Source organism: Pongo pygmaeus, chromosome 13 (assembly GCF_028885625.2).
Source record: "Pongo pygmaeus isolate AG05252 chromosome 13, NHGRI_mPonPyg2-v2.0_pri, whole genome shotgun sequence".
Lineage (NCBI taxonomy): Eukaryota > Metazoa > Chordata > Mammalia > Primates > Hominidae > Pongo > Pongo pygmaeus.
The window spans coordinates 69,252,573-69,274,800 of NC_072386.2; the positions used below are offsets into that span (position 1 = coordinate 69,252,573).

Consider the following 22,228-nt stretch of genomic DNA (forward strand, 5'->3'; position numbering starts at 1 on the left):
TGAAAGAAGGAAGCCCAGATTGCACAAGTAGAGTGTCACTGTCATTCTGGTAATGACTTGGCAAGAAAAGGCATTTTGGGCCTCTCATAAAATGAGGAACTGACCCTGGATGGAATTTAAGAATGTCTTAGGGATAGTAATTGCTTTACATTTTCTGCCTTTCAATTCTTCTTAGCTCTCTTTCCTCCATTCCATCATTAAAATATAAACTATTTTGTATGTATGTGTGTTAAAAAAAACTGTGCATTTATACATCACAAAATATACAAGGCACCATCTGAAAAATACAAATTAAGATAAACATTGGTAAAGCTGTGGATAACTTTTTAAAGAAAACATGTAGTGGTGGTTTTTCTTTTAACTTACTGTAGCATCTTATTGGTTTAAAATGTCTGTACTATAAAAATTATTAGAGAATAGACTGTTCTTTGACATTGTTGGGACTTTTGCATATCCACAGTAAAAAAAAAAAAAAAAAAGTTCCCAAGGATAGTTTCCAGACACATACAGATTGCTTTCTGCTAAGTGTAATAAGATTTTAGCATATCTCAACCTCTGCGCACTGAAAACCTTGGTAGGACACATTTGGAAATTTTTATGGTTGAAGAAAACATTTTGTTCTCCAAGAATTTATAAGAATCTGAATTAGCCAACTTTTTTGGGTTGTTTGGGTGCTGCTGTTTCAGAAGTTTAGGGTCTTGAGTTTAAAATCACAGCACCAATGTTTTTAAAGCAAAGGCCACAAATACAGAAATCCAGTGATTTGCTAATTAATGGAGTTGAGATGTAGGAAAGAATGTATCTTTACTTATCTAAATTCTTAAGACTTAGAAGACTGCAGGTTTTATGAAAAACATTAGTATGAGCAAGGGTCTTGGTGAAGGCTGTTGAAAACTGATTTCCAGTCATGGAAATTAAATTCCATTTTATATTACCCTGATGCTTGAAGGTTAACTTTTTAAGATGAATGCTGGTTAATAAATTGTGCTGTTAATGTGGCACTGTTGTCACTGCTTCCTTTTAATGGGCTTACTGATGAGATAGTTTTCCTCTTCCTTAGGAAATATGCCAGCCAAATTATAAAGTATGTTTTAATATCATCCTGTTAATATTTTGGGAATCTGTAACCAGCTGACTGTTCTCTTTATTGCTTTCCTTTCCCTTATTTTTTGCAGGCAGAGATTGTCAAGAGGCTGAATGCTATCTGTGCGCAAGTCATTCCTTTCCTGTCCCAAGAGGTAAGGTAGTTGATTTTAGGCACTGGACTAGAAGTTGCCATTTTAGTGGTTTTGCAGAAAAGGGATTGTAGAACTGACTCTCTGGCCTTGCCAGTCTCTTGGTGTTTGTATTTTATTTTCATTTCTAAGAAACAGTGTTCTCACTCCAACTTGTATACCTTAGTAACTTTCTGTGGGATATAATTTAAATGTGTTTATGTAATGGAATATTTTCTAGTTGGGCTAAGCAAAATTCAGTTGTTAAAATATTTTGCTATCTTTGTAGTGTTGCTCAGAATTATGCTTGTTTGTCATAATGATACCTAATAGGGTAGATTGAAAAATTGCCAGGAAAACAGGAGCTTACTCTGTACTATTGTCATTGGGCATTAAGAATTGGCAGAAGACATATCAAATGGAAAGACTTTATGTAGTAAACAAACTAATGAAGCTTTTGGCTAGCTACTTTTAAACTTTTACTTCTTGTTACCTGATTAAGTCTTTATATTATTGTGCTTTTGGGAAAAGACCTGCAAGATGAACTCAATGAACTAGTTTCTCTGAGTGCCACTTTTCTCAAAATTAGGCTTTGGTGATGGTAGGCTTAGCACATTGCTAAGGCCTGGCATGCGGCTCACTAGTTCTCTTGCTCACCTCCAGGGGAAGTGCATGCCTTCAGCAAACAGGCACAGGTTGGAATAAAGCGATGCATTTCTAGTGCTTGTTGGCTTCCTTGTGGCTTTTTTTCTCTCCCTGCTTACTTTTGGTAGTTACAAAGTTGAAGTGAGAATACTGGAAAAAGATAATTTTTTGCTTCTGGATTACTGAATGCCTTCATTTGCTCAGGTAAGATCCACTCTAAGAAGGAAGGAGCTAATGAAATATCTGCATGTCTTGTAGCTGCAATACTTTGTGCTGTGGGCTGAGAAGGCACAGAGGCACTTTTCTTCCTACCCTTTCAATTGTTCTATAAGTGTGTTGTGTCACTGCTTTTCAGGAGAGAGGTTCATTCACCTGCTTGCCAGCAGGCGTGTGCCGATGTTATGTGGCCAGTATTTGAGCATGCATGTGTATTATAGATATGCAGATTGCTATATATGATTTTTTTCTTTGGTCTCAACTGGGTTAGACTTGAGTAACTATGAGTACCCTTCATAGGTATATACTGGGGAGGGGGCACTTATATTCACAAATCTTGTTGACACTCTGAATTCACATGCTCTTTTGGGTCTTAATAAACAAAGGATATGTTGTCTTTCCTCCTCCTTTAGCTGTGACCACAAAACCTACCACCAGTCATGTCCCCATTTGCCTGTTTTTACTTAGGATTTGCTTATGACTAGGTTAGATGGCTTGGTGAATGAGAGTCAAGGGGTGTATTTGCATTTCTTTTGGAAGCCTGACTGCCCCCTGCCTGATCCAGACTAGTGTGTATTTTTTACTTTAAGCAGCTCTGCTTTGTGGAGATGGAGAATGGGAAGAATGTGTGACCCACAGAGCTGTAACCAGGCTGGGGTGTCATGTTCTAAGGTGACAGGAAAAAGTTCGAATTATCCCTGGGGTGGTATTAGACTTTGGGCCTCTGTAGGCACAGACCCCTGTATATGATCACTGGTACGGCTTTGGTCTCATCACATTTCTGCAGGATCTGTGGGTTGTGTTCAGAAGTAGAAGGTTGTCTTGGGGATGTTGATGAAGCTGATTTGCCAATGAGTTGTTTTCCCACATGAATTATGTTGTTTGTGTGAGCAGGCCCAGTGGGAACAGAATGTATAATGGTGGTGGTGCTGAGCAAGACTGGACTGAAATTAATTGTCTAAGGAAGTTGTACCTGTAGGTGAAAGCCATGGGGAGATATTGACAACTCATTTGCTCTAGTCTGGGAAGAAAGGTGTCATACTTAACTGTTGTCATACCACTTAACTATTTATTTCCCAAATACTTTGACATTTCTTGGTTGAAATCCTTGACTCAGGTATAATGATTTATGCCAAGCTTGTGCAACCCCATGGCCTGTGGGCCACATGTGGCCCAGGATAGCTTTGAATGTGGCCCAACACAAATTTGTAAACTTTCTTAAAACATTATGAGATTTTTCTTTGCAATTTTTTTTAAGCTCATCAGTTATCGTTAGTGTATTTTATGTGTAGCCCACATAAAATGGAATGTGTGTGTGATTTCTTCTTCCAGTGTGGCCCAGGGAAGCCAAAAGACTGGACACCCGTGCTCTATGCCATGGTTTTCTAAATGCTAGTTCTGTGTATATATTTTCTTTTGCTTACTTTAGATTTAATTTACTCATCTTTTTCTAGTTTCCTAAGGTATGTGTGTATCTTTTATTGTATGAGACACAAACATGTTTGTTTCCTTCAAATCAGGGCATCTCTGATGTTTTTTATCTGAACATCGTCCACCTTGTTTCTTCTTCTGTGCATTCTGTGAGCATTGGACTCCTTGCTTCTGCCCTGAAGCCAGATGGACCATAATCTGGAGGGAGGGGAGGAGCAGGTTATTAGAGGAAGATGAATTCTATTTCCTGTCTCTGCAGAGGCATGGAAAATCACTCTTGCATGGCTGTGAGCATCACTCTGTGCCAGGACTGAAGGCTCTTAATCTGATCTTTTAACACCGGCTCTCTGTGTGACAGTCTCGCTGCCAAAACGGCAGCTGCTGCATTAGAATTTATTTTAAAATGTTTTTATTTAAAAATTAAATGATCGTATTTAGAAAAAAGCAAAACAATTCCTGAAGAGTAGTGCATAAGCTAACAGAACATTGGCTGGAGTGATTGTGAGCAACAAAAAGTCAGGCTTTTTGGAGTTTGACAGGAACAAGGGGTATATTTACATACTGTTAGATGAAGTCTCTTTTTAATTTAGCCCCCATGTGTTGATTAATATACCTGCTTAATATTGCTTGCGTCTGGTTTACCACATTTTTTTAAACTTAAAAAAATTATATAGTACTGAATGATAACTATTAAATTTAGCTTTAACTTCAAGACTTTTTCTTTTTAGAAATGAGTTGTATGATTGTGTTCAGAAGTACTTGAAGTGTGTCTGTATATAAAAATTACAGAAAAATATTTTCCTATTAGAGTTTACTAAAACATTTAAAAATATTAAAGCCAATATATACTTTAGTGATGTGCTGTTGCACTCACGTACAACTACTTCCAGCGTTAACAGGCATTTGACAAAGATATTGCCAACTCTTGTCATTAAAAGTGAGTACCCATCACTTGGAGTTCATAGAGTTTCACAGGATTCTCAATATCAGAATTTAGAAAAACCTTGTGAACCCTCATCTGTCCCAAGCTGTTCTTTTCTCTCACTTCACTTTTTAGCTTTTAGGAATGGATAAGACTCAAATTTATTCTTCAAAAAGCAATCTCAAGGTGGTAAACGGGAAGCTCTTTTCTTTCCCTATTTCGGTCTCATTTGCAGGGGAAGAACTATAAATATCATCTCTGAGTTGGCAGTTCCATAAACAAGAGATGCCAGGATGATGACAGTTGGATCTGGGTCCTGGCCTCCCTATTACAAATCGTGTGGTTTACTCTAACCGGGCTAAGCTGGGTGACCTTTAGCCAGTGATGTGCCTCTCTAAGCCTCAGTTTCCTCATCTGTATGATGAAGTTAATCATAGCGTGAAACACATCCAATGTCTGTGAAGATTACTTGGGACTATACCCAGGTAGCTTAGCACACAATAAGCACCTACTGCCATTGACTAGTGGGATTAACTACAGTAGCAGCAGTGGAGCTCTGTCTCCTCTTGGGAGGACCTAGAACCAGCCCTCCTTCCCTTTTCTAATCATTGCATTTGGGAAGAATGTGAATTGATTATCTTCCTCTCTAATGTCCTTATAGAAGAAAAAAAGAAAATTAAAAGTGAACCCAGGGCCTTGAACTAGCTAAAAATCTGTGTTTTTGTTTCCATTGGCAATTTTGGGATATGGCTTATAGACCCTTAGACCTCAGTGGGTCCTTAGTAAAACTGAGGATTACCAATAAATATTGTATTGCTTCCAGTGTCCCAGTAACAACTCCTCCTCCACCCCCCAATTCCAGGAACATATCTATGTAGAGAGCCTAAGGTGGACCTAAAACTCTGCATCACTGTTACACCCTGACAGTAAGGGACAGCATTTCTGCTAATTTAGAATTGGGCTAACTCTCCCTCTTCACTAGCTTCGCATTGCAAAGTTGATCTCTCTAAGCCTTAGTATTCCTGTAGAATAAGGAGAGTAAGCCCACCTTTACAATGTGTATTATATGTATCAAAATGTAACAGACTTGGCATAGGGAGTGCCGTTTCCCCACCCGCTCTTTTTCTATTTCACTTCCAGGGAAATAGATTCTATTTCAGGTTATTTGGGGTCCTAAGACATTTGGAAAGGAATGACTTAGTAAAAACTGGGAAGAGTTCAAGGTAATATTTCAAAACGAACTGGCTGGCAGTCTTCCTGCAGAGTTAGCTAGGCCTTGCAGCTCCAGTAGCTGATTCCAATGATGGACATTTAGTTCCACACAGATTATCTTTCAGGAGGAAGGGAATTTTTTTTTTTTTTAAGTAAACCAGTAGGTATTTGTCTTAACCAATTAGATTAAGCAGGAAATATTGTGCACTTAGTTGAGGACCTGTTGGAGGATAGTTGTGTTTTTTGTACTCTTGTTTCCCTATAAGGATCACTTTTAAGATAGGGTATGTTTCACAGTGATCCACAAGGTGTTCCTAAGATCTTTGAGAACCTCAAACTCTTGAAAAGCAGTAGGTCAGTAGGTGAAAAGTTTATTAGGTTATAGTTGAAAATCATTCTCCAGGGTACAGTTGTATTTTTCAGAAACTTGTCGCTTCAGTAACAAGGAGCACATTCATTGGAAGAGCCACGTTAGGCAAGAGGCAATGTAATAAAAGCTGGAGGTCAGCCAGACCCAGGACTAAATCTTGGCTCAGCCACTTGCTTTCTTTAAAATGTGGAGCAAAATACTTAACTTTTCTGGGCTGCAGTTTGCTTATCGGTATAATGGGATACCTGTATTGTAGGATTGTTATATGAGGATTCGTGACAGTGTAAAAGGACCTCACTGAATGTTTGGCTGCTTTAACAGAGATCAAAGGAACAGTGGTTTTTTCAAGAGAAAAAAAAAAAGCTTGTTTCTCTCTCATGTAATAGTAACAGTTGACAGCGAAGCCATCTATAGCTAATTTGGTGACTCCACGATATTGTGAATTTGGTTCCTTTTATATTGACGTTCATCATCCTAGCACCATTGTGTCTTGCCCCAGTGTCAGCTGGCAGGAAAGAGAAAGGAATGGGCAAGTTATTTCCTTTTAAGGTTGCCCTCTTTGCAGTGGCCAGCATTTAGTTACCTGCCCACAGATAGTTGTAAGGGAGATACGGAAATGTAGTCTTAGCTGAGTGACCATTATGCCCCCCTAAAACACCAGTGTAAGAGAAGGGATATTGGGGGACAACTGCCACTTGCTTCCAGACATAATACTATGCACAAAATAAAAATTATGGCTATTGTTACTGCTAATGGTTTATCTTTACGTAACAAACTCTAGCTTTGACTATGTAATTAGTACATCTCATGTTTTTCAGTTACATAAGATATAAAATAATGCATAGTTCTTGTTATAGAAGTCTCTTCCTTACCATTCAAATGTTGAGAAGAGTCACCCATCAGGTATTTATCATTCATACATTCATAGGGGATGGAAAAGAACCTACATGAATAGTATGGCCTCTGTGGACTGTCTATATTTGTGTTTCTTATGACCAGTGGCTTCCTAATTCTCATTTATTAAACTCGTGGTCATTGTTACCTTTAGAGAAATGGCATTCATTTTTAACCTTGTTATTAGCAGACTTGTTTCTAGTCACTGGGTGCCAAGGAGAATGGACATTTTCCTCCTTCTGCACTCCTGTAATTCCGTGACTGTTTTTTTTGGTGGTAGTGGTTGTTTTTTGAGTCGAAACAGAAGCCGAGCTGCTCAGAGGCTGATGGAGGATCCCTGCAGGCTAGTCCTCACAGCAGTGATGAGGAGCACACCTGGGGGCCTGCGCTTGCACATGAACGGAGCTGTTTTTCCCTTGCATCAGTTATTTTAAGAAAATACTGGTTTAACAAATGAAATAAAGAAGACGTTATTCTTTTTACAATATTTAACAATAGTTCTCTGATCATTAGAATATTTAGAATATAAAAGGGAAATTAGGACCTAAAAATGGAAACCTTCCATTTTTATACTTATTTTACCTGGGGAAAAGGGAACTTCCATACCAACCTGAATGCTTTCTGGTGCAAATTTAATTTTAACTTAAAACTTGGCTTGTATTGCCCTGTTAGCTTTTCTAACACGTAGTACCAAGTAGTATTTGGGCACTCTCCATTGCATTTATTTGGTAGAAAATAATAGTCAATTACATAATAGTGATAATATGAGTTTATTTGAATTACAAATCCAATAGGCTAGAAAAGCTAGTCATATCAAACGATACATAAACTCCTGTTTTGGACATGCCATAAACTTGGTCCATGTAATTTAATGGAAAACAAACCCTTTCTACTACATTGTGATATATGGGTATATCTTAGATACTATTTACTTGGGCACCTCGGTTAATGTGGTACTGAATTACTTGGAGCCACGTTTTGCATGTATAGAATAATTGTGAAATGAAAGTTGAAAAATGTGATCAGTCACTTTCATATTGTGCCTTCGGGAGGAAATGAAGAAAATACAGTGGTTATATGCACTGGTGGAAGTGTTACCGCCTTACAATCGTGCCAGGTTAACTTGTCTTATTGCTTGTTAACTTTGTGAGGAATCAATGGCTTGTGATAACAGGTTTGATACAGGAGAGCATGGTTAAAATCACAGAGATCCCCTGGCAAGCATGCAATGACATCCCTAAGACCATCTTCAGAGAGTGCTCGTGTTAAGTGCCAACAGTCTGCACAGGGCACGTCTGCTTCCCAGTTGGAGCCATTTTGTCGGTCTTGGTAATATGTTATGACAGTGCCGTATATCGGAAGAATGTCCTAAAATGAATAATAGACATGGATTGGGGCTTCTGGGGATTTGGCCCAGTTTTCTGATTTTCACATTAGGTTGTGGGCATGGGTAACTTTTCATTTAAAAAATATATATTTTCTCATAATACTGAATGAGCCATCAGAGAGCGTAATTCTGTCCCATATTCCGTGGTTGACTGATTGGCTTGCTGTACCTGACCATGTATTTTGGTGACAATTGGCTGCTTGGTGAGATTCATCTGGTGGCATCATGGCCTGTTTGACCTCAAGAAGTGAAAGATGATTCTCAGGAGGGAGAACTTTTTTTCCTGTGGTTTAAATGTGGGTCTCCATCCAAAGGCAGCAATGCCAACCTTTATCTGTATGTCTCAACAAATTAATGAGTGTTTGAGAACTGACTCATTTATTTGACTTTTAGTTAGGTAGTGATTAGATTATTATTAGTGGAGCTAAGTTTGAAGGTACCTTGAGTAGAGCTGCATTGTCCAATACAGTAGTAGCTATGTAAAGTTGAATAAAATTAAAAGTTCAGTTTCTTAGTTACTCTAGCTACATTTCAAGTGCTTAGTATCCACCCATATGTGGCTAGTGGCTGTCGTATTATTAGCACAGATACAGAACATTTCCAACATTGCCCAAAGTTCTGTTGGACAGCAGTGAATTTGTAGAGCTTACCTATCCGTGAAGAATGCCCTGTCCCCATGTAAGTGAGAGTGGAGAAGGTAAGGCCAGGTAGGCAGTCAGTAATGTGCTCCTAAGAGCTTTAATCCCATGTTCCACAGCTAAAATTGTTTGGGAAGCCAGGTATACTTATTTACCCTCTCTAAGCTTTGTGGTGCTGAGATAATCTGCAGTTTACCAGGTATTTGCCAAATTAAACCTGTGTTTGTGTACGCGTATGTATGTGTGTAAGTAATATCTAAAGTAATATCTAATTTATTGGGTGACTGTGTTGGGCTGTTCTTGCATTGCTATAAAGAAATACCTGAGACTGGGTAATTTATAAAGAAAAGGCTTTATTGGCTCATGGTTCTGTAGGCTGCACAAGCATGGCACCAACATTACTTGGCTTCTGGGGAGGACTCACGAGGCTTTTTTTACTCATGATGGAAGGCGAAGTGGTGAAAGCAGAAAAGGAGAGGGAGATTGAGGAGGGAGGTGTCATACACTTTTTAAGGGCCAGATATTGTGAGAACTCACTCTCTGTTGCGAAGACAATATCAGGCCATGAGGGATTCACCCCCATGACCCAGACACCTCCCACCAGGCCCCACCTCCAGCATTGGGAATTACAATTCAATGTGAGATTTGAGTTGGGACAAATATGCAAACTGTATCAGATTAATGTTTCTTTGAATACTGTATAGGAAAGGCTGATTTGGGGAGATTGGGTTAAATTTAAAGTTGATTTGTACTAGCAAATTTAATAGAGTTGCTGAAAAAGGCTTTTAGTGGGATTTTTTAGCCTGACTTAGCAGACATGGAGTGACATTTTCACTTGAATTTGATCTGCTTGGCCATACCTGGAGTATTGTGTTCTAGACACATTGTGCACTACAAGGAGACTAGCCAGAGGGTGGATGAGTGGGCTAGAGCCCATGACACAGAGAAATTGTTGAATGACCTTAGGATGGTTAACCTAGAAGAGATAAAATTGAGAACATGTATTATGCATTTTCATATACTTGGAGTGTCAGTCAATGGAGAAGAATTTAAAGATAAAACTGGGTCCAGTGGGGAAGAATTTATGGCAGGGTAGATTTCAACTTAGTATTAAGGCTCATTATCCCAAAATGGAAAAAGCTTGTCCATGAGGTAGTGAATTCCCTTTCACAGGAGGTGATCAAGGAGAGACTGGTTAGGGTGTGACAGAGGAGATTGATTCATTGGATAGAGTAGTGGCCTTTGGGCTGTGGTTGGTACTGTAGTTCCACCATCCCAATCTGCTCAGCCCAGGCAGTGTTTAGAAATTTGCATGCTTTTGGTGATAGGGAGAGTCTTTTGTTGGTTGGTTGGTTGGTTGATTGTTAATAGTGCCTGGGATACTCTGGCATCTGGGTCTCATGATCTCTAAAGGCCTTTTCCAATTCTGAATTTCTATGAGTGGCTTCTTAAGTACATGTGGCTAATGGCTTCTATTAGCCAAAAGGGCATTTGGTCCAAGTTCGAGCCTAAGTATCTTTCACCCTAGAATATTGCAGCCCTCTAACTGTTCACCCTTCAATCTGGTTTACCTCTCTGCTATCCACCTTCTTTACTTTTCCCATCTTACTCAAATGCAGAACTGATAGCACACAGCTGCTTAAAATTTTTTAATAACATCTCATTTCCTACCAGGATAAAGTCCAACTTTTTTGCATGTCATGCAAAGCCCTTTGCTGTTTGGCCTCCTCCTGTCTTGCCAGAATTCATTTCCCACTAATACTTGGTTCTTTAAAGCATTCCCATACTACACTCATGTCTTCATCCATTTTCCTTTATTTTTCTGCGTGTGCACACCCTTTCCACTTTAAGGAGTTTTTGCTTATGTGTCTTATCATACCCAAGAAGGCCCTATGAAATTCTATTCTGCTTGTCTGCAGCTGTGTCCCCTACCTGCTCTGCCTCTTCCAGCCACACAGACATTCTTGCTCTTCCTATAAGGCCCCTACCCAGTTCTCTTCCCTTTGCCTGGAATTCTTTTATCCTCATTCTTCATCTACAGAATTCCTGGAAATCCTTCAGGTCTCAGTTGTCAGGTCAGCTTCCTAAGGGAATCTTCCCCTAGCCCCAATATTAGATTAAGATATTTCCCTGATAAATGATTGCATAGCATCCTGTAATTTTTCTTATGGAAATTATCCTCCAGTTGTAATTATAGAGCCTTTTGAGCATTAATTCACTGACTGTTTTCCTTGATAGAGTTTAAATTCTATGAGATCAAAGACTATGGTTCTTTTTCCTTACTCTAACCTCAGTATCTCCCTACCACAGTGCCTGGTGCCATAGTAGGTGCTTAATAAATATTCAAATGAATGGATGAAAACAAAGGCTTCCCAGATGCCGCGGGAAGTGTGCTGGCCATTTCCTCCTAAAACTTCTCTATGTTTTATATCCTGTATTCCTCTAAGATGTGCTCTGTATATGAGTTCATCACGTGAGAAGCAGGGCCATTGGTCTTACTTTCACCTCTCCACATGTTGGAGACTTTAATTAATATTGTTCATTATGAGAATCCTAGTTTATTTTGTTTCATTTTATATCTATCTCTACCCTTATACCCTTTTACTACCCCAGTCAATACAGGGAGTACTTTTTTAATGTTTTTTTAAATTTTTAATTTATAAAATTTTGAGGCATACTTTAAAAGTAGAGGGAGAATATACTGAACCTACAGGTACCCATACTAAACATTGACAGTAATCAGCATTTTGTCTTTTTGTCTCATTTATTCCTTAGGGGAGTTCTTTTTTTTTTTTTTTTTTTTAATTCTGAGGTGTACTGTAGCTTTTTATTACTGTTTTTTATTAAAAGTACTGCATCTGTTGCTGTGCCCTAAAACATTGGCATGACAGGTATTCTCATCATAATACCTTCTGAGAAATATACATTAAACACCTACTATACACATATTACTGGTTTGTTAAAGGTCTGCTTTTTAGCAGGCTTTGTTGGACTTATGAGCTTGTTTGTAGTATTTTAGTTTCTTATAGAAAAAAATATATTAGTACTTTTTCTGAACAAATGCCAAAAATAATTTTATGATGATGGAAGTAAGGCAAGTGATTTAATGTACAGAATTTCATTTTACTGGCCCTTTCCCCTGCACCCATGTTTGTATTGCTTAAATCACTGTTTTTTAAAAAAAAAATTATTTTTACTGAGGTATAATTTACACACCATAAAATTCCCTAATTTTAAGTGTATGGTTCTATACTTTTCAGTAACTTTACAGAGTCATATAACCGTCACCACAATCTAAGAGTTTTTTTTTTTTTTTTTTTTAGAATTTTTTTAAAATTGTAAAGTACAGCATTTTAAAGAATAAATAATCGGGCATTTGTTTTGTCTCTTCAAAATCCTAGTTAGAGGTCCCCTCTCTTACCCTTGGCTTACTAATATGTTCTTAGTGGCATTTCATTTGGTGGTACTGGTGGCACATTCAAACAGGACACTTGTATCTGAGTGAACAGCTGGAGAGCAGTAAGAATGACAACACTGTTGCTCTCTGCAGGTTGGCTGGACCCACCACTCTGGTGCTAGTGCTGGCATGGTGGCTGAGGGAACAAGCAGGAAGTAGAAGAGGAAATGAGATGTGGGTGGAGTGGGAAGAGAGGACAGATTGGGGAGGGGAGGGAAAGTGGAAGACAAGGCAGACATAATGGGAAAGCCCTCATAGTTCTAAGAAGATGTGAAAAACTTGCTGTATTTTCTGAGTGAGAGCTTACTTGTTAAAACCCGAGAATGGAAAAAAAAAAAAAAAAGAAAAAAAGCCTTCTGGGTCAGTTTACTGGAGTACTTTGGGCTTCCTTGCATGTTCATTTTTCTCTTTTGTATGTAATCTTTTGACCCTTCTTCCTGTTTGGATTTTAATTTTCTCACCTTCCCTGGTGGGTGCTTCCTCAGGCTGTGGTGTAATGTTACATGGTGTGGCTGAGTTAGCTAATATATTAGGGTGTTTCTGGTGCTTTCAGAGCACACAGGGGAGGAGGCATTGTTTGCCTTAGGGAGCTTCTATTCAAAAGGTCCTTAAACAGTGAATGATTCATGGGTTGTAAGCAGAAATAGGGAAGTAGAATTCTGAACTGCAGGTAAAGTTCAGATACTGTATCAGCCCACGGCCATTGCCATCAAAAAGGAGAAGCTGAATCATGACTTCCATTGTCATTTTAGCTTTATAGCAGGAGTTTCTTTAGGCTGTCAGAGTTATGGCTCACTGGTATGTGTTTCTGGTTTTCTGAAAAAATGCACTTGATTTTAATGCCAGTGCGGAAAGATTTCCTCTGCTGCCTAAGGCATCTTTGCCCATTTTAGCAATTGGAATCTAGTTCATGAAGCAAGTGTTGAACAGTCTTCATGGTAGAATGGCACTAAGTAGATGTATTTTCCATATCTCTGACTCATGGAAACTATTCTTTGAATACTTGCAGATAATATTTCAATAATAGGGAGAATTGGTAGAGTAAGAGCTTTAAAACTTTTGTTGAATGAATGAATGCATGAGTAGAATGAATGATACCTGTGTTGGATGTGACTAAGTGTGGTCCTTTGTTTCAGCTCCGAAGTTTTAAGTTTTTTTTAAATCTATTTCTTTTAAGATTTAAAAGAAATACCTGAAGTTCTTAAACTTGAGTTCTACGTTTTTGATCTCTTTTAAATATGCAGCCCTTCATGACAGGAGTTAAGACACGAGCAATTTGCACATTTCCAGAAGAAACATGTTTGTTGCATTCTGTATATCCTTCCGGTGTCTACACTAACCGATATCATTGTTGAGTATAGGAAAGTAAAAGGTGGAAAATCCCATAAACGTTTCTATCCTACTTTTTTTTTTGTTTCCCAAGTACTGCCATTTCTCACCATCTAGAGAATCAAATTGTCTTAAATGTGAACATGAGCTCTGTGTTTGGCACCTAGTAAGTGCTCAATATACATACATGGTCAGGTTGGCTTTAGGGGAACCTGAAATGACAATTGCTGGCCATTTTATTGACTGTGCCCTTCTATTCCTTCTAATATTTTCAAAATCCCTTAGGATTTTTACTTGCTTCAGAGAAAGAAATTTTTTTCTTCCATGTTAGCAAATATTATAAGGAGTAAAAGAATGGAATGGACATATCTATAAATAGACTTTTATATTTATATAAAATATATAAATATATATTTATATATATATTTTGGAATTGCTTCTTAAGCTCCTGCTTTGAAAATGGAATGCATACAATTTAAAAAAAATTAAAAAGTATATAGTTTAATAATCAGTCTGTTAAAAGCTTAAGATTCAATGGTCTATTATTTGAGATTTTTCTTCCCATTAGTCATAGACACAAAATACACATTTCTATTAGGAAACCAAGAGTGAAAACATCACATTGTAAATAATTAAAGTCGTTTCCTTTTCCACCTGGCCTCCCCACTCCCCTTACACAGCTCAGAGGTGGAAATAATGGTCACCCTAGTTAATCTCAGTAACTGTATATTTGAGGATTTTGGAATGGGGACCAGGTGGTTCACGGAGAATTCCACATTGAACTGATAGCTCTTTGTATGTATTAAGCAGTATGGTAGTTGAGCTTCATACTCATCTCAAATAAGTGAAGAAAGTTAGCTAAATTTCTCAACTGAGATTAACCAAAATAAGACTTTTCAGGTGTACAGAGGAGTACTTGTTTCACAGCGCAGTTCCTTTGGTTCTTCATTCACTAAACCAAGTTGAAAGAAACCCAGTAAGACTGATTTTAAACCAAAATTGACTGTAGATACTAGAGTGGTCAAAAGTTTTAATGGGAAATAATATTTAGATAATATTTGGAGGGGGTAATTCTTGTAAGCACTTCTGTGTCTAGATATATATGAGTGCCCCCATACAGAGACTTCCATGCTACTTTTTCTGTTACAAAAATTACTAACATCAGTTCTTACTTATTCTCACTGGAACTGAGTTGTGGATGGAGGGATTTTCCTGCACTGTCCATCCTAGTTTTTCTAAGAAAAAAATTATCGTACACTTTTGTGGGCTTTAGTTTTTCTGTTGGATTTAAAAGAAATACCTGAAGTTCTTAAACTTGAGTTCTATGTTTTTAATCTCTTTTAAATATGCAGCCATTCATGATAGAGGTTAAAACACCAACAATTTGCACATTTCCAGAAGAAATATGTATGTTGCATTCTGTCTGTCCTTCTGGTGTCTTCGCTAACCGTTATCAGGAGAAAATTTAAAAATAATTACTTCCAGGAAATAATTTTTAAAAATTTTAATGTAGATAGCAAAGAGAAAAGGGAGTGAGTACAAAGAAAGCAAGTGGGATGGGTTCTGTTTTGTTTGTTAGTACTAATAGCAGATGTGTGGTCCAAGTGTACCATAACTTTTAAGTGAAATTTAAGCTGTTGTAAAGGAGCATTCTTCATGGGGTCACAGAGATGGTACCTGCAGTTGGATGCCCAGCGACTCCTCAACTTTGTAGACCCAGGTGTACCCTAGACATCTAGTCATCCGTCACCTCAGGCTTGTATCGGAAACCTGGAGATCCCCCAAATGCTGTTTTGCATGTAACTGAAGTTAGAGGACATGTTAGGAAAAGCTGTTCTTGACTGAGTAGAAAACAAATAATTGTATTCTGTTTCTGATCTTCATTTATAGCACCAGCAACAAGTGGTGCAGGCTGTGGAACGGGCCAAGCAGGTGACCATGGCAGAACTGAACGCCATCATTGGGGTACGTGGCCTTTCCATTTTAGCTCTGATCTTAGTGTTTGTCATCAGCTCTCTCGCTCTCTCTTTTTACATTTTGTTCCGCCAAAGGGGCAAAAAGCAATAGATGACTACAAAATGAAATTAAGCACTTTGCCTTCAATCTCCTGTGAAATTTGATGGCTGCCTCAGAAACTTTGGATCACATTCTCACCAATTTAAGTGGATGTGTTCATGAAAACTCTCCTCTAAGGAGACTGGATAGCTCTTTTTCATATTTCTTTTCTTTGCAATCAGCTTGTGTTGCTAACCTAGGCCAAAAGAAAAGAGATATAGATTGCCCTGACGTTAAAATGACCTGGTTTCTTTTTTCTTTCCTCGAATAATCATGTAGAGTATCTTACTATCATTTTTAATGAGATGTACATTTTCACATCTCCCGTTCTACTTATTCTTCCTTCCCCTGTCATGAGTGGCTCTTATGGGTTAGTGTCCATTTGAAGAAGAAATAATAGATGAACTACACTTTATTTTAAAAAAAATCAGTGGCCCATTTAGAAAATCCTTCCTGGCAATAGTGGCATTAATGTTGCATAGAACTTGTGCTGGAATTCATGGGTTTGGGCAGTCACTTCAACTCTGCTTATATATGTATTTTTTTTTCTCAGATTAATGCAACAGGCAATAAAATAATGTGCTGAAACTTAGAAATAATAATAAAGGCAAGAAATCACAGCTGTAAAGAGCATAATATTCATCTCTCTATGCAGATTGTACGAGCAGTTCCTTGGGTTATTCTAATGAAGACACTACAACTGAACTTTCCTCTTTCTGTCCCCTCCCAAATACTTTCTTTTGTGTATATAGATTATACACAAAAGTCTTTTTTTTTTTCTGTCAGTGTATCAAACACACTTTGAAATGCTAATTATTTCATTTACTTTCATTAAAATTCAAATTGCTGAGTGAAGATGTGGATAAGGGTCGCCTGATAATCAATCTGAAGTGAAGATATTGCTTCAATTATTCCTCTGTCTTTTAACAAGGAAATCAGAACTCTGGGATCACTGTTGATGTTGAGGGCGCAATAGTCTGATTGTAGCTTGTTTTTTAATGGGCTATTTGGAGCTCTATTTTGTGTCCCTCTGACCAAAAAAAAAAAACTGGTAGGAAATTAGCAGATGTAATGAATGGAAAAGAGTGACCTTTATTTCCTCCAAAGTGCCCCTTGGAAAGAAGAGGCTGAATCAGAAGAAGCCATGTAGAATCATGAATAATATTTGTCATACATTTCTGTGATGGGCAGGGGAAGGGACGGATAGTAGAGACGAATACATTTCACAATTGGTTTTCGTTTCCAAAAACTCCAGGAAACAGCAGTATATTAAATTTTAAAAAGTTGAGAAAAGTTTAATTTTAAAGTTAAGTGTATATGTGTATATATATATATGTATGTATAAACCAGCTGCACTCCATTGAAGTGTGTGCACAAGTGCAGGTGTTGTATTCACTGTGGATATTTTTGTTACCCAAATCTTCCAGGGGTCAGAAGGGATAGAACCTACATTTCTCTACTGTCTCTACTGTTCACCATGGAGAGAATGTGCAGAGTGATCCCTGATAGGAGAGGTTGCTGGGTCATTTTTAGCTCAGTGTTTACTGTTTGTATGAATGGCTGAAATACAGATAGCCCTCCTGCCTTATGTGTGATTGGCAGCCTTTTCTAGGAAAACAGAATGGATTATTATTTTTTTTTTCCTTTTTTTGAGTCTTTTAATGACTGTACAGTGGAGAGATTAAGCTAAATAAAAAACACTTTGTTTATGTGTTGGATGTTGCTTAATATGAGGGAAGATATAAAATCATAACAAGTTCCCTTCACTTCACATCAAGAATATTTTTAATATTGTTTTATATTTATTCATTTTTATATACTTTATTTGGAATGGAATGGCAGATTGCCTTTTCTTGGGGAAATGAGGATTTATTAGACTGCAGCCAAGTTACTGACATATTGTGTTTATATGTATTTAATTACTAAAATAAAGCTAACTTAATTATGTGACCTAAAAACTTTTGTGACCTAAAAACTTAAAGAACTAACTCAGCAGTGCATGCTGTCAAAGCGTTACGTGCTATCAGCGCGGCATATACTTGGATATAGTTGGATATAGTTGGATCTGATGAGCGTTCCAAACTCTTGGTATCTGAGCAGAAAATGGAGTCAGAAATCACATAATCTGACTATTCCGGAAAATAGATTGCAGAAATAGGAAAACAAACCCAACAGTTTTAGAGAACCACAAACCAAGTGAGAAGGAAAGAGCTCAGTTACAAACTCACTTGACGAATTTTTGCCGCTGAGGTTCTCTTTGTCTTTTTAGTCATGGTAGTGCTTGCATCCAGTAGTTTTTGGAGTTGTAACATCATAGTATTTTAAAGGCACTTGCTGTTTGTTCTCTGTCCCTTGAGCATAGATGGCTGGGTGAGTTGGTGGTATTTTGACATGCTACCAAAAACAACTAGGGGTCAGTTTTTAGATTTTTGTTACTTGGTTTTTAGAATGTAGTCAGCAGTGATTTTCTGCACTGAAGGAATGACAGTTTTCCTTTGAGAGGCAAAGACCCATGTAAGCCCCTGCAGACCCTCATTTATTTATCACTACATATGTGTCTATTTTATATGTATGCACACCATCCAGACAAGAGCAAGTGTTCCCAGATTTAATGAAATCTGATGAAGCACCTTTTTAACTCTGCAATATTATTCTACCTTCATTGGTAAATGAGCCAAACCAGTGATCCATGCAGTTTAAATGCAAAATGCTGAAGTGAGCCCGAAACCTGGAGAGGCGGCTGTTCTCTTGACAATAAGCTAGTTGTGTTTAATGGAATGAAACACAGTTATAATGATTTCTTTCACAGGTCATGTTCAGTTTAAAACTGTTGATAGATTGAAATAAGTTAAACATCATTTATCTTTTATTTATAAGGAAGAAAACCAGGAAAATTCCTGTGTTGGTTTCCCATTGTTGATATTTTGTGTTTTGTTTTGAATTGGTGGTATTACACGTTTCCTTCAGACCTTCCCCAAGTTCCCTCATTTGGGCTAGGGGAATGTTATGGATCTAGTTTGATTTTGTCATGTGTCCTGCAAGCCACTGTGTTTTTAAATTAGAATCTCTGCGAGAGTACACTGTTGGAACAACACACAAATTGTAGTTTTAAATCAGTAATATGATCTAATTAGAAATGATGTTTTCATTTCCTGTATTATTAAATCGAGTCATCTGACTATCTTAAAATGCTTTTTAAATCCATTACACTATATAATCAGTACATGCTGTGTGAATGTGGTTATGCTTAATAAAGGAGGCTGACTTGGAACCTCATAAGAATTTCACCAAAGAAACTACCATTAAGAAAAAAAGTTTAGTCAGTGTGAATAGTGGAAAAGAAAATGTTTGGCTTATAAAAATAGACAATGTGGTTCCTTTGGAAACCCCCAACCCACTTTTTAAACCTAATTCTGAGGAAAAAAAATGATAGAAATGTATGCTTTTGGAAAAAAGCACACCCCCACCCCCGATAAACCCTTAGGAAACAGGTATGCCATGGTGTTGTAGGAATTGCAGTTTAGCACAAGAAATGCTGAACCTCAATTTTTAGCAGTGACATTTTAATGATAGGAAGTCTGCAAAATTATTTGCCATCAATTGTGAAGGCAATAACAAGCCTTGGTGGTTTTTCACACTCTCTGTGTTAAGTGCTTTCAGAATGACAGCGTAAACTGTGTTAGAGAACTCCAAGGAAGTAAAACTGATTAAAATGTTCATGCTTGAATGGTGCTGATGGAATAGTTCATTTGGACTTTCTCTACCTCCTGCAGCTCAAGCTGAAATATTAAAATTCAGTGGATTTAAATCTCTTTCCTCTCAGCTCAGGAAAAAAACATTACATTTTAATAGGTTTTAAACCCATAATTCATTGGTTTGGAGCAGCACTATTAAATCTATTTAAATATTACTTGTATTACTAAGGAAATGATTTAAATGACTTTGCCTTTACCATCCTATGTGTTTGAGTTAGTTTAAAAAAAGAAAGACAATACCTTTGGGGTCCCCCCCTTAGTATTTTGTTTCCTTGTCCTTGTCATATGATTGAACCTTAAATGTGTGTGTGTGTGTGTAGTCTACATTGAAAACGTGGTAAGAGGGTCTTGCAGTATGACTGTTTAAAAATGTGTGTCTCTTCTTTTCCATTATAGATTTCAAAACTGCCATTTTAACTTTCAAAGGCATTTGGATAAGCCACCGTGGTCATTTTCCTTGTATTCTTTTTAAACAGTTTAGCCATTAGGCAGAAAGGGAAAGATATAAATATGTGGGTATATATAAAAATGTGTGTGTGTGTGTTTCCCTCCCTTACATTGCAGGTGTAGGAAATATACCCCTGTGGATACATGGCCTCCAGTAACACACAACTTGAAATTAAATTTAAAAATTTACGTTTTTTTACAAAAATATTCTTCCTGGGCCCACCGTGTACCCCTCAGTTCCTTTCTCTCTAGCCCTTGCCACTACAACATGTGTCCCACAGCTTGACAGCACCTCCAGTCAGCCATAGTGCAAAGTGCTTGCTTTCCCCCAGTGCTTTGTGGGAAACCTTTGTGGGGAATCCACCCTTCACTTACACAAGCACAGCCTGGAAAGTGCAGGAATTACAGCTGCATTGGGTAACCCCGAATCCCACAGGGAAACAGTTAGTGGAATGCTCCCCGCATTCTCTGGGGGAGACACCTGTAAGATGCCTTCTATGCTACTCCACAAAAGGTTCCAGTAGGATGGAGCTTCAGTTGCCCACAGTAGTGATAGGCTAGATAATACATGTTTATTTTGAGTTTTTCCCCTTCCATGGTTCACTATTCATAGGCCCCTACTCCTGTTCTGTGATCATTTCAAAATTACCTGCAGCCAAGCCCTCTCCCGCCACTTTCCCGGCAGACACTTAGGATTTGATTTCATAGGCCTCAAGCTACTTAAGGGGGCTTTACAGTGTAGGTAGGTGATTGTAGTCATGTACTAGAGTCAGGGCTCGTTTTCTGATGTGAGTTCTGTGCATAAAACATATTTAATAGCTCAACTGTACAACTCAGCTTTTGTGTTATTTTTTAAATAAATATTTTTCAGTAAACTTACAGGTGAGCTTCTCTATCTTGTTCTTCTTGCAGCTGATTACTATTGGTATTTTCTAGATGTATGTAATACAGAATGAAATTAAAAATGAGCTATAAAATAGATTTATCAGAGATTGTTATTTCAGCTTTGTTACTGTCTTTACTGAATAGTGTGCCTGGAGCTTAAAGGCTTTATAAAATATGCTGGCCACTGTCTGTGTCGTGTACACACACAGCTTGCACAATGGGGGAAGGGGCTGGCTTGAAGATGCACTAACTTGGAGGGCTTTACTCACCTGCATTCATCAGACACATGGCAGGAAAACCAAAGCAGTTTTACATCACATTCTTTCTTCTTTATCTTCTGTGGGTATGCCTGCCCCTCACTCTTTTTCTTTTCTGAACTGGTTCATTTGCCATGGAGCAGGGGACTACATTATTGAATGATGTATTCATAATCTAATCTTTCTACTAGGGTTTGATGAGGCTCTAAGAGGCAGTAATTTCCCTTCTCTCCTAACAAAGACTGTCATATATTTAAGTAATTTAAAAACTCTGCCTGCACTTCAGAGATGCCCAAAAACCACTAGGTAAGGAATAGGATTTCTGATTTATGCTTGTGATGTGCTCTCCGTTATTTTCTATGACAAAGCTTCTCTGGAAGAAATTTGTAGAAGCCAGTCTATCAATCCTCTCACCTCCAAAACTGGGACTAGCCAGCAACGCTACAATTTTTCTTTCTGTTTGGAGCTGAGCCATCCTTTCCTCTCCCCCAGTGAATGCACTTCCATCGCTGTAGAGTTGAGTTCAAAGTGTTATAAGAGTTGCAGAATGTGTCTGGGTAGATGTATCTGAGGAAGGGATATGGGCATTGGCTTCCACTGAGAAGAAAGTAGTTCTCCCAGATCCACAGAGCTCGGCAGGCTGAGCTTATGCAGAGGTCTGAGGAATGGTTATATAGAAAAACAGACTAAAACAGAGAATAAGGCAACCTGCAAGCTTGCAGTTCCAGAGTGTTACCCCATTTTGTAGGTTGTTTTGTTTTGGTTTTGTGTCTACTTTTGTAATTCACTGATGATTTCCTGCCAGCAGTGTTTTCACAAGCAGCATCACCAACTTCCATATAGTTAGAGACCTTTTTCCTTGTGGTGTCAGACTGCTTTGTGCCCCTCGAAGCTGAGAGGGAAGGAAGAAGCATGGGCTATGAGAGGCAGTCTCACACCAAACAGGCAACTAAAGGGTTAATGACAGTGGTTAACTGTCAAGCACTTAGGTGAGGTTTTTAAGGACTTTTGTTGCCTGTTCTCAAAGCTCCCTAAGGAACCAGTTTGGGAATCCTTCTACCCCAAAATGCATTTGTGGTCTTAGGTGTTGTCCTTAAAACCTTTGTGAAAAGGT

At 38.1% G+C, this 22,228-nt stretch overlaps 1 protein-coding gene across 12 annotated transcripts in view; it reads left to right on the forward strand.

Annotated features, from left to right (window-relative positions):
- LOC129044250 (transducin-like enhancer protein 4) overlaps positions 1 to 22,228 on the forward strand; it is a 155,729-nt gene that overhangs the window by 39,677 nt on the left and 93,824 nt on the right. For 7 of the 12 annotated variants that reach the window (XM_054502024.1, XM_054502038.2, XM_054502042.2 and 4 more), the window contains exons 5-6: positions 1,176 to 1,238; positions 15,606 to 15,680. In XM_054502024.1, coding sequence (XP_054357999.1) covers positions 1,176 to 1,238; positions 15,606 to 15,680 — 138 coding nt within the window. The remainder of the gene's footprint in view (positions 1 to 1,175; positions 1,239 to 15,605; positions 15,681 to 22,228) is intronic. The other 5 variants (XM_054502041.2, XM_054502032.2, XM_054502033.2 and 2 more) reach the window with 1 other exon arrangement.